Consider the following 12,410-nt stretch of genomic DNA (forward strand, 5'->3'; position numbering starts at 1 on the left):
GCTTAGGAGTGGGATGAGGCTTAGGCAAGCACTGTACTTTCCACATATGCAAGGTTCAGGTCACAGGTCACAGGTCATAGGTCATACATAGGTTACAGGTCATAGGCACCGACTTTGGGTAGTAGGCCGGGACATGGCTGGGAAGCTCTGGGGATCAGAGGGCCAGCGAACACAGAAAGGATAGCCCATGACACTGCTCTCTCTTCTGCCGACACAGGAGTAAGTGCTCTGTGTCCTCCAAGTCACAGTGCTAGGCTGACATCCCAAGGTCCTGGGAGAACAATGGGCTGCAGTCGGCAGCCTTGGCTAGCTAACACTTCCTCACCTAGAGAGGTCTCACAGCTGCCTCGAACTCTTGCAAGCACCACCTGCATGGATCCCCAAGATGAGTTCATGTGAAGAGAGAAGAAATGAGAGACACTAATGTCTACATTCTCTCGGGGAGGGGGAGGGGGCCACTCGAAGCCATGTTCAGTGAGAGACAGACTCAAGGTGAGCCCTCACTTGGGAGGCTCAAAGGTATCGCTGGCCCTGAGGACCGTGGGCCTGAAGGACAGATCAAAGGCCTTCTGGTCCCGAAAGCTTTGGGCGCGATACTTTGCAAAGTGCACCGACCTTGGATGCTTAAGGTCTGATAGGCCCTTTTCTGCCCTAGGGGCACTTGGGGGCCCATCCTGGTCAAGGAATTGGCAGAGCGGGTGACCCCCGGCATTAGATGTGAGCCAGGAAGCATCGTGCGTATTCTCCAGGGAGCCGACTGTGGTCCTGCTACTAGCCAGAGTCTGGCTTCCTTGGGGCAGGTGCTGACTGCCAAATATGGGGCCCGGTCTGGGGGGCTCACCACTTGTGCCAGCAGTCAGGACTCCTTCGGCTGTGCTGTCAGGTTGTCCCCAGGCCGGAGACACTGGGTGGTTGGCCTGTCCCTGGCTCTGGGTCTGTTCCCACATAGCCGGTCCACAGGGCTTTGCGGGGCTCCCTGGGGTAGCTAGATTCTCGCCAGCCTGGAGGCTCTCTCCCCGAGCTGGGCTCTTTCCCAGCCTCTTCGGTGGTCTGGAGGGATGCTCCTGAGCCCTGTCCCCGTGCTGACAGGGATTCTCCTCCACTGGTGTCTTTTCTTTCACTACTAGGTCCTGAGAAGCCCATGCCTGAGGGGGTGCCACACTTTGCAGCACATCTGACTGTTCAGTCTGGTGTAACCGTACACATCCTGCACCCGTCTCCTCTGATCCGAGCGGTCTCTGTGGCCTGCCCATGTCCCCCTGTGTTGGGAGAATCTCTTTGGCTTCACCTGGCAGGGTTTTTGCCTGGGGGGCAGACCTATGCTCTGCCTTCTGGGTGGGGACAGGAGGCTCTGGGCTGTGGACCAGCTCCACCTGCCTTGTTTCTCCCTTTGTGGCCAGCCTTATAGGGGGGCGTGCTGCCCTAGAGAGGTGCTGTTCTTTCTCAGAATCCATTCTGTCCAGTGCCTGTGGACCCACCGAGGGCGGCGGTGAGTGGTCCAGATTCTCTGCTGGCTTCATTTGTGGCTCTGCAGATGCTGTGCTTTTGCACAGAGGGTCTCTTCCCACCGCTTTGACTTGGTTTTGTGGCTCACTTGAAACACATGGCGGAGACTTAGTAGACACCAGGCAAGAATCCACAGCTTCCTGCGGCTGAACGGCTGGGGCCGCGGACATCAGGGGACGGCTCCGCACCAGCTCTTCCGCGATGATGCTTCCTTCAGTGGCTCGACTCTCTGGCTTTGAAGACCTGCTTGATGTCAAAGGATGGCTGTAGGGTCCTTGTGTCATCTTGTCTTTATAGTCCCGGACGCTGCCTGACCACGGTGTTGTCTCCTCTTCAGGACTTTCTTCTCCATCCTGGGCCTCGCCAGCCTGTGCAGTCACCTTGTGCACAGTGTCTGGGGTACCACCTGCTTGCTGCACTGTCTTGTATTTAGTGTCCTGGGCACCACCTGGCTGCGATGACGCCTTCTGTCTAGTGTTTTGGGCACCACCTGCCCACATGGTTGTGCTTTGTCCAGCACCTTGGGTGTCACTTGCCTGAGACAGCATCTTGTGTTCAGGGTCCTGGGCAGCACCTGGGCGCAGTATCGTCAGTTTAGTGTCTTGGGTCCTATCTTGCTGTGTTGTCTTGAAGTCAATATTCTGGGCACCGCTTGGCCACAGTGTTACCTTGTGTCTAGGCTCCTGGGAACCAGCAGGATGTGGCGTTATGTCGGGTTCCTCATCCTGGGAAACCTGTGGCTGTAGTACCATCTGGTGTGCATTGTCCTGGGTACCACTTGCCCATGACATTCGCTTGTGTCTAACATCTTGGGCACCTGTCTGTGGCATCGTCTTGTATTCAACCTCCTTGGAATCACTGGTATGTGGTATCCCCTTGAGTTCCTGAGTACCAGTCGGCCATGCTGTTATCTTGAGTTCAGTGTCCTGAGTACTACTTGGCTGTGAAACTGTGAGATCAGTGACAGTCCCTGTCGCCTTCCCAGAGGCTTTGGTAGTTGCGATAGGCTGATTATTTAAGGTGGACTGGCTGTTGCTGCCCAGATCATGGCTGCTGTTTTCCTGAGCGGTGCTTGCTGGTTGAGCTGACTCATTCCGGGGCCCTTGGCACTCCTTCTTTCCAAACTGGATGTTGTTGCCCGGTGTCATAGCACCGTCAGGCCTTATGCAGTTCTGGCTTGGCACCAGCACGGTGGTTGATGCCCCCTGCTGGACGCCAGTGGTGCCCACTCCTACATGGCTTCTCCCAGCAGTCGGGTACATTGAAGGGCTGTCACCACTGCAATTCCTAAGGTCATGTGACTTCTCAGGGATCTGTTTTTCCTCTGTTCCACCAGGAAACTTCTTAGAAGGACTTGGTATTAGGAACGTCTGTGAGGCATCACCGCCCACGCTGCTGTTGGAGCCATCTCTTAGGTCTTCCTCGAGTTCGTGCTGAGCTGCAGGATGGAGACTCACGAGCATCCCACAGGGCTGACTCTGCATTGTTGGGGTTGGAGGACCCCTCCTGTCCTCGGTCACAGCGGAAGATGTCGCCGGCTCATTTTCAGCCACGATCTCTCTTCTCACAACCGGGGAACATCTGTCTTCAGGACCAGGAGAGGCTGGCATCTCGTGAACAACAGGAAGCTGCACTGTGATTTGTGGAGGCTTGATGGCGGGCTGTGCTCGACGCTCAGCCCGGACTGCTAGGGGGGCCAGGAGGGGGACCTGAGTCACGGCCTCCTGCTCTGGCAGGTGACTCTGGATGGCAAAGAAGGGCTCTCTTTCCAAGCCTGAGGGGGTCCTTTCAGCTTCATCCTCAGAGCTGCTCACGGTCATGGTCATGGCGATTTCAGGGGTCACTCCCTGGGCGTCAGCTGCCCCCTCTTGCGTATTGGGCTCCACAGTGCTGTCCCTTCTGACTGGCTCAGTACTTCTGGGGATGTTCAGTCCAAGTGAAGACAACACTGGTACCTGGCCAGGTGGAGCATGGGCTTTGGTAGACGTGCCAGAGGAGTCCATGTTCAGAGCCACGTGACTGTCCATGTTAGCCACTGCCTGGGGCACTGAGGACATGGGATGTTCCTCGCGCTCCTCATTCACCAGGCCTTGGGTTTTGTTTCCAATAGGCTCCAGGTTTTCTGAGCTGGAGAACACGTCGGCTCTCCCGGTGGGCCACCGTCTGCACTCTGAGTGGCTAAGTTTTGCACAATGCGACAACCAGCTCTGGGGCCCACAGACAATGGTAGCGATGTTCAGGGCTGGCAAGGGCTCAGCCGTGCAGGCCAGAAACCGGGCGGGGGGGATTCTGGTGCAGCTGGTAGCCATGGTGGCCACGTGGAGCACCCGCACCTGTGGCCTGTGCACTTTCCTCTTCTGCAGGCTCTTCAGTCCTTCCCTGTGCAGGGGCAGCACTCCAGCCTCAGAGTGCAGGCAGCTGTTCTGTTCGAATCTTTCCCTCAGCTTGGAGAGGATGGAGCTCCGGCCCACGATTCTTGGCAGGAGGCCCCTGGCAGCTCTAGGCCGCTGGGCAGGGGACTTCTCACCTGCTTCTTTCTCCTTAGCCTCCTTCTCTTCCGCAGCCAGGAACTTCTTCAGGATGTTTTTCACGGTGCTCTTCCCACTCGAGGGGCTCCACCGGGGCTTCTCACTGCCTGGGGTCCTCTGACTGGGACTTCTGCCCCCTTCCTTGGTCTTTTCCAGGAGTTTGTTGATGGTGGCACTTACGAAACTCCTACCAGGCCCTTGCCTGTCTTTAGAGATCAGCCGGCCCACGTCCCGGGTTTTCTTGAGGTGGGGCTCCCGGCCAGTGCCCATGAACTTGGCCTGTAGAAGCTGGAACCGAGTGGGTCTCTGGCCTACCTCCTGGAGCTGGGAAGGGCGGCTGGCTCTGTGCGTCCTGTCTTCCACCTTCTGGGGCCCATCTGCACGGTCCAAGATGTAAAGCAGTAGGCTGTTGAGGATGGTACGGGCTGCCTCGTCGCATGTCCTGCCGATTCTCTTCCTCAGTGTCTGCGCATCCATGGCTACCGTCTCACAACTGATCCTGGGGCTCTCGGAACTGTAGGGAAACAAGAATCAAAGGCCACAGCAGTCACATATTCTATTCATTTTCATAAACTCTCTATCATCCTGATTTTATGTCACTCTGACACAGGCTAAAGTCATCTGATAGGTGGGAACTTCAATAGAAAATCCTCCATAAGTTGCCAAGCAAACCTGTGGGGTTTTCTTAACTAGCAATTGATGGGGGGAGGGTCCATTCCATTGTGGGTGGTGCCGTCTCTCCTGTGGTCCTGGGTTCTATTGGAAAGCAAACAGAGTAAGCCATGGAAGCCAGTAATCCAGTAATCCAGTAATCTAGTAATCCAGTAATCCAGTAAGCAGCACCCTTCCATGGCCTCTGCATTAGCTCCTGCCTCCAGGTTCCTGTCCTGTTTGCGTACCTGTCCTCACTTCCTTCAGTGATGGACTATGATGTGGAAGTGTAAGCCAATTAAACCCCATTCCCCGCCCCCTCAGGTTGCTTTGGTCACAGTGTTTCATCACAACTATGGCAACCCTCACTAGGACACCATGGAAGCTCCTGGAAGACCCCTGCGGCTCATCCTCAGGAGTCAGGACCTAGCTGACCTCTGGTCCTGACTGACCAGGGCTGGTGCTAGTCCCGAGCACTGCCGGGGAGGCCTCTGCAAGCCTGAGACACACACACACACACACACACACATTCAAAGAGCTGACATATTAAGTAGGAGCGTCCGAGGACAGCCATGCCCTGAGCACTCTGAAAGCCTTGGCAGGCTGTGAGTGAGCGAGCACAGGGCGCTGGGTAAAAATAACTAAACCCCAGTGGCAGCTGTGGGCCTGCCACCAAGAGCTCCATTGTTCTGCATCGTCAGTCAGGATATAAAGGCCAATCCCAGCGGTGGCCACTCTGTCTTTGCAGGAATAAACCAATCCCGGGGCAGGCCACAATACTCCCTTGGGGCCCAGAGTGGCAAGCCACCCCATTGGTCTGTTGCAGAGTTTCGGAGCCAGTAGCCTTGGGGCTCAGGCTTTCCCCCCAGGCACCTGGTTGCCACAGTCTTACTGCCTGACCTGTCTCCCGTTCAGATGGCCTGTGGACACATCTCTTCAGTGATCTGGAAGCTGCCCTGGGTGGAGAGAGACCTCCTTTCCCTTAAGGGGGCTCACCATCCTGGGACAGCATCAGCAGAGTAATTCTGAAGAGTTTGTGCTTCCTGTAAAGGCACCTGAGTGTCTTAACTGGGTGTCGCAGGCAGAGGACACGGGGTGGGGGTGGGGCAGGCTGTGCGCCCGCTGCTGGGCTGCAGGGAATCTGTGCATAGTTGTGAGGTTCAAGATTTCCAGCCTCTGAGGTAAGTAAGATGGTGCCGGCCTGGGAGTGGGTTGGCTTTGACTGCGGGTGGCAAGTTTTTCCACTCCCAGGGCATCTTGTAACTGGTGGCCTGTAAGTTCTGTATCTTGGGGTTGACCTAGATACAAGCTTCTGTATGGATATCTGGGGTTTCACAGGCACACTGCACGCCTATGTACTAAGCCTTACACCCCAATTTCCTCCTCCTATTAACTGCGTGTGCCCCGTGGGCCCACAGGAGCTTTCCTGGCCTCCATCCACCACGGCCCAGGGGCCTACAGCTTTAAGATGTGTCAGACAGTTGCTGGCCCTAGGAAACGTCCCCTGCTCCTCCAGGCTCGCCTGCCCCACGTGCCCACAGTCTACAGCGTCCGGGTGCTCTTGCCGGTCACAGGTCACATGACCACACTCCTCTGCCAATCACATCTAGCTTCTACTCTCCTTGGGTGTTCTTTGTACAGAGGACAATGGCATCTCTGACCCACCCTAGACTGGGCACAGCCACGCCCCTTCCTGTGTTGTCCTGGTTGCCAGCATCTTCTGTGGGTCTGGTTTCACGTGCCCACTGTTCCATTGTGAATATCAGCACACAGAATGCCAAGCAGGGCTTGGGATCCAGAGGGGCTGAATTCACGCATCTGTAATTACCAGGCCCATACCCTCCAGGAGGGCCTGGACTGGGCTACGCATACTTCTCAAGAGTCTCTACGAAGAGAAGTCTGACAGTTAGCACTACCACCTCTCAATTAGGTACCCCATGCTGGGCCACCAGAGCCCCCTCGTGTGAGCTCCCAGGAGCCACAGAGCCTGTGGAGACATGCGGGTGTGGCTCCCCAGGCCTGGGGTACTCATAGACTCACCTGGCTCAGGTCCTATGAGGAGTCTCAGAGAGCCTGAGCACCTCTTGGAGCTTCGTGGCCACACAGGGTGTGAGCCGGCCAGGCGATTTCAACCGTCTTAATAACTTTCTCAGGTGAGTCAATAGTGTGACTGAAATAACCACACTGATGACATCTGGTCGATATTCTGACCAACTGACTAAAGGCCACGGGGCCCAGCTATGCAGGACACCGAGTGCCATTCCCAAGTTCCTCTCCAAGGGCTCTTGAGCCCACGGTCTGGAGAGAGAAATAAGAAACTCATCTAGTATTAACTGTTCAGCGTCTCCCGCCACAGAGGGGACAGCCTAGCGTCTCCACACACCCCAGGCCATGGCTTCACGCTGCCTTCCACTCTGGGTAGTGCCAGCATCTCGGTGAGGAGGTGTGAGCAGCACATTTTTAGGGAGACCTGCTGAGTGTCCTTAGATTGAGAGCGTTAGTGGATCTAAACACGGCTTGGCTGGTTGGGCCGAAGCCACACTCGCTATGCGCTATGCCGCCTGGTTTCAGCTCACAACCAGTTAGAAGCTAGCGTATCGCCAAGGTACCGCCCAGCAGCTCACTACCTGCCTCACGTCGCCAGGGACCAACACCGGAGGCCACTTGGGGCCTTCAGTCTAATTTCTTCGGCAGACATGACAAGGGGATTTATGGAACAGCCCCAGATGGGGTTTTGGAACGCTCCCCGAAGCTCTCGTGGTCATCTCCAATGTTGTCAGTTAGGGCAGGGCCGATGCCTTCCCAAGATTTATGGGCTAGCATTAACACATTAGAGCAGAGACTTAAGCTCTTTTCTGGTGAGCCACACCTGGCCCTGTCACACCAAGGCCCCACACCGAGGGACATCTGCGCCATGAGGGAGTCAACCGGGATTTGCCAGCTCACACCAGTGAGTCAGAACTGTGTTTAACAATCATTATAATAATTCCTCCTCCTTGTGGGCCCTTGTTTATCATCCCCCAGGCCATCCACTGTCCGTGAAAGCTTCTGTCCTTTTCCAGAATGCCCCCTCTGATCTCTAGGCCCAGCCTTTCCTGTCCTCCCAATTCCTGGTAGGCTCAAGATGGAGTAAACTGGGGGAAATGGAATTCTAGCACATCACCTTGATATCTTTGCTTCAGCTCATCTGCCTGAGGCACTCTGTCCTCAGAACAGCTGGGACACAGACTCGAGGTTCTCTCTCCAGATCAGCCTCAAACTCCTAGCCCAGGGCTGCTCCCCAGCAAGTCAAGGTGGAGGCTCCCAGCCCGGGGCTGCTCCCTAGCACACCGCTGGGGTAGCCGGGTTACCATGTGACCACTTAAGCCTTGTTCCCAGTGCAATTTCAAGAGTCACACTGCTTCTGCCCACGGCCCTCTACAGCAACAAAGACTTCATGTGAGTCAAAGGCTTGTCTGTTTTCTTTTCCACTTCACGCTATTTGCCCACAGAGTTCTCGGCATGAGAGTGAGGCCTTTGCGGATGCCTGCGGATGGAGGAGTGAGACCCCCCATTCCGCCCCCCACACCTGTAAGGCAACTGTAAGCTGCACACAGACCCGCCCCTCCCACCTCTCTGCCCTCCCGGCTGCAGCCCCAGCCTTCCAAATCTGTTTCTCTTTCCTCTGGCGGGTGCTGCACACTCCTTCCACGGAGCCTTTCCTAGCTGTGCGGCTTTGCCGCCACCCTATGGAAGCCTCTCTGCGTTCTGTGTCTATTCTGACGCCCAAGCCATCTCCTGTGGTCTCCTCCCACCCTACCTCCGTTCTTCAGAGCCGCTGGCACCTCCGGCCTCACCTATGCTAGAATGCTCCAGAGTCTGCTCACGACACCTACGCCGCCTCGCACTGGAGCGCCAGGATGGCTCGAGGGGCCCTCTGCCGCCTGTGTGGGGCACTCTTTGCCCGGCTGCGGTGTGTATACATGACTAAGCCCATTTTCCATGTACCCCAGGTACTCGGATGAGCTTCAGAGCCTGGCCCAGCATGGAACAGAATCTTCCCTTCCGTGGCCAACACAAACAGGGGCCCATAAACCTTCCTAATTTAGGCGTCAGCAGCGGTGGTGGCGGGCAAGGTCATTTGGGACGGGAGACCGGACAATCATCTGGGGACACACCCAGGCTGCTCAGCACTTAGGAATGCCTACCGCATCATAACTTCTACAGAGAACAGCAGACTGGAGGCCTGTCTACTTCCATTTGAGCACATGCAGCCTCAGGTCAGTCCAGCTCTGGCCAGCAGGGCCTTGCTGACTGCACTATGGTCAGGGGGTAGGGCAGCATGGCTGGGTACCTGTTCTGCTCCAAGCATCCTCTGGCAGAGAGTGTTCCTCTGCCTCAGTTTCCTTGTAGGAGAAGTGGAAGTCTCAAGCAAACTCCAGTGAGCAAATCAGTAAGCAGCCTCCCCGCATGGCTCCTGCCTTGAGCTCCTGCCCTGCCTTCCCCCTGAAGAGTAAGTGTAACTGAAACAAACCCTCTCCCCATATTTGCCTTTGGCGATGGTGTTTATGACAGCAACAGAAAAGAAAACTAAGACATATTATTATTATTATTATACCCATACTCCTTACCCCAAACTGAGGTCTGAGGGCCACTGCTTCTTCCTGCCATTCTGCCCAGCTCATGGTGGACAATCACTAAGCATGCTGACTGACCACCATCTTTTATTTTTATGGCGTCTAAGAGCCTTTCCTCAAAAGCCACAAATATCAGGTAAGGAATCAGGTCTCCCTGGCTGGCGGGGGTGGGGGATTGCAGGGCGGTGGCCTTTGCCTGCCATCCCTCAGTGCCCCTCCTTAGCTCAGAGAAAGATCCCCAGCTGCTTCATCACCTTCTGCTCACAGGTCCTCATGGCAGCCCTGGAAGGACAAGGCAGCCCTGAAGACAGGGACCCTCGGAGGCTGCCCTCGTAGCTGGGTCAGGAACCCATTTGGATCTCACCCAGTCGCCCAGTCTCGACAGGCTGCGTCCAAGTGCGGACTTTGGACAACGTGTACAGCCTGGTCACTTCCACAGAGCAGTGACCATCTATCTGTCTCAAGGGCGGGCTCCTTAGCCAGTGACCTGCCCAAGGGCTCCTCCAGGCACGCACTTGCCGAGTTAGTGTGGTGAGGAGAGATGCAATCTAGGTTCGTTTTTTTAACTTTCGTAAGACTGTACCTTGCTTTCTGGGTTTCCCCAGGATGGAAACTACCCAGGCCCTCGTGTGCACTAGACCCACGCCCCACCACTGTGCACTCATTGTCCACAGAGTCTGGTCTTAAATAATGGAGACTTTTAAGTGAGGCTCTGAATATGTTCCTAGCAGGTCTAATATTAAGCTATGGGTGATGAAAATCACTAAGAGAAAAACTGTCCAAAAGACCCAACTCTAGGGATGCGTCGAGAGTGTCCGTGAGGCCTAAGGCGTCACTGGTTCAGGAGGAGCCGTGGAGCGGCGCTAGTGTGGCCTGTGGTTTGTAAGCTCATTCTCACGGTGACTCCTGTCTGGGAGAGCCCTGGAGCAGATGCTTGCTAATGCCGCCCTGTTATTTGTGAAGCTAGAGGCTATGGATGGGATCCTGATTCTGACTGAATGTCAGCACTGTCCTGGAAACACTTGTCTCAAGATTGATGGCTGGTTGTCTTGGGTGTGGCACCCTGGGATTGCAGCTGGAGCCAACATGTGTGGCTATACGCGTGACTGAGAGATATTTGTCCATTTGGGCTGTGAGTGACATGGACCTTGGGCTGACCCAGGCCTACTAAGAGTTGGGCACTCTTCAATGTCTCAACATCCAAGAGGGAATAAAGGGTCTTGGGCTGTCACTCTGGTAACGGTGACTGCCTCACACTGCTGGTCAGTACCTGTGCAGGTGAAGGGCTGAGAGCAGGCATGGGGCGGGTGTCTGATCTGGGCAGGGATATGGCACAGAAAAGCAGATTACAGGGGGGAGGTGATCGGAGAATGGGTGGAGAGAAGAAGGCTTATGGGACATATGGGGAGGGGGGATCTGGGAAAGGGGAAATCATTTGGAATGTAAACATAGAATATAGAAAATAAAAAATATTAAAAAAAAAAAGCAGATTACAAGGGACCATGGCGAGGCAGCTGGCAGGCTGTATAATATAAAACAGTATTTCAGAGTAGGGTGCTTATACATAGACTGTACAACTCTGCCCAGTCAACCCTCTGACCTACAGCAGTGATTGAAGAGTGTGCTCTTTCAAAAAACCCATGGCAGAAATTATGGCAAAAACACCCAAAAAAGTAAGGACTCGAGTTTTGTGGTTTGTTGGTGAGTGATTCAGAGAAAAATTATGTGTGTGTGTGTGTGTGTGTGTGTGTGTGTCTATCTCTGTGTTTCCGTAACTATGTCTCCCGGCTACGTGTCCATGTGTGCATATGCGTGTAGTAAGAGGGACAGAGAACATGCCACGCCACTGTGGCCCAGCATCAGCAGCTGTAAAACTGCACGGAAAGAATTCTGGAGCTGTCCACTGTTCTGACTGTTTATTTGTTTCCTTTCTCTTTATTTATTTATTTTTTTCTTTTAGACAGGCATCACTTTGTAGCCAAAAGCTAGCTAGCCTGGAACTCACGGTGCAGCCCAGGCTGATCTCACATTTGTGGTGATCCTCCTGGCTTAGCCTCCCAAGTCTGGAAATTACAGGTGTGAACCACCACCCTTGGCCTTTTTTTTATTTTTTTGGTTTTTTGGATTTGGTTTTTTGGAGACATGGTTTCTCTGTGTAGCCCTGGCTGTCCTGGGACTCACTCTGTAGACCAGGCTGGCCTCGAACTCAGAAATCCACCTGCCTCTGCCTCCCAGAGTGCTGGGATTACAGGTATGCGCCACTAGCGCCCAGCTTAATTTTTTGTTTTTTGGCACCCTAGGCCTTTTAAGTAAGATACATCCGAATTTATCCGAGGCCAAGCATGGCAGTGCACATGTGAGATCCACATGAGGAGGAGGGGTGGGGGCATTGCAAAACTAGAGGTCAGTTTGGTTTTTGAGAACTTATCTCAAAAGAAAGGAGAAAAGACAGAGAGGAGAAAGGAGGGAGGGAAGGAAGGAGGGCTGGAGGGAGGGAGAAGGGGAGAGAGGAAGGAAAGATGGAGAGAAGGAAGGGAGGGAGGAAGGATTGATTTGAAAACAATCAAAACAGGAAAGGAGAATCGGCACCGTGAAGCCGTGGTGCGAGGCGTGGAATTGAAGGACGCTGTCACAGATGGGGCCGTGCAGAGCGCCTCAGAGCTTCTCGGGATTTGAGGGTGAGCACTGGAGGTGACTGTGAGGGGAGATGTTCTCCATGCTGGCATCACCTGGGAATAAGCCCGAGGAAGAGTGATGGCTCCACAGGAGCCGTGGGAGGGTAAGCAGCTCACAGAGATGCTGTCCAAATGGTGGTGTAAGGAAGGGTTATGGTCTGGGGGCCACCTGCTCTGGCCCTAAGACAATAGTCTGTGGTGAGCTTAGCAAGGGACTGAGAAGGTCAGTGCTGGGCTCTGCACAGACTGGTATCTTACTCACATGTGGCACCTTGGGGTTTGAACCCTCACCCTCACATTCTTTAGTCACCACACCGGAGTGTGCTCTCAGTGAGTGTGTTCTCTCTAATAGCGAGAAGTGGCAGTTTTCACACCAGAGCAATGCCAGCTCACTGTCCTGAAAGACACTTCCAACCTGACAGAAATTTTAGCGT

The 12,410-nt window shown here is 54.6% G+C and overlaps 1 protein-coding gene across 1 annotated transcript in view; it reads right to left on the reverse strand.

Annotated features, from left to right (window-relative positions):
* Positions 1–500: 500 nt before the first annotated feature.
* Positions 501–12,410, reverse strand: part of Adprhl1 (ADP-ribosylhydrolase like 1) — a 30,531-nt gene continuing 18,621 nt past the window's right edge. Inside the window, exon 8 of the mRNA XM_052161894.1 lies at positions 501–4,548. Within this exon, the coding sequence (XP_052017854.1) occupies positions 501–4,548 (4,048 nt within the window). The remainder of the gene's footprint in view (positions 4,549–12,410) is intronic.

This window comes from Apodemus sylvaticus, chromosome 18 (assembly GCF_947179515.1).
Source record: "Apodemus sylvaticus chromosome 18, mApoSyl1.1, whole genome shotgun sequence".
NCBI classification, from domain to species: domain Eukaryota; kingdom Metazoa; phylum Chordata; class Mammalia; order Rodentia; family Muridae; genus Apodemus; species Apodemus sylvaticus.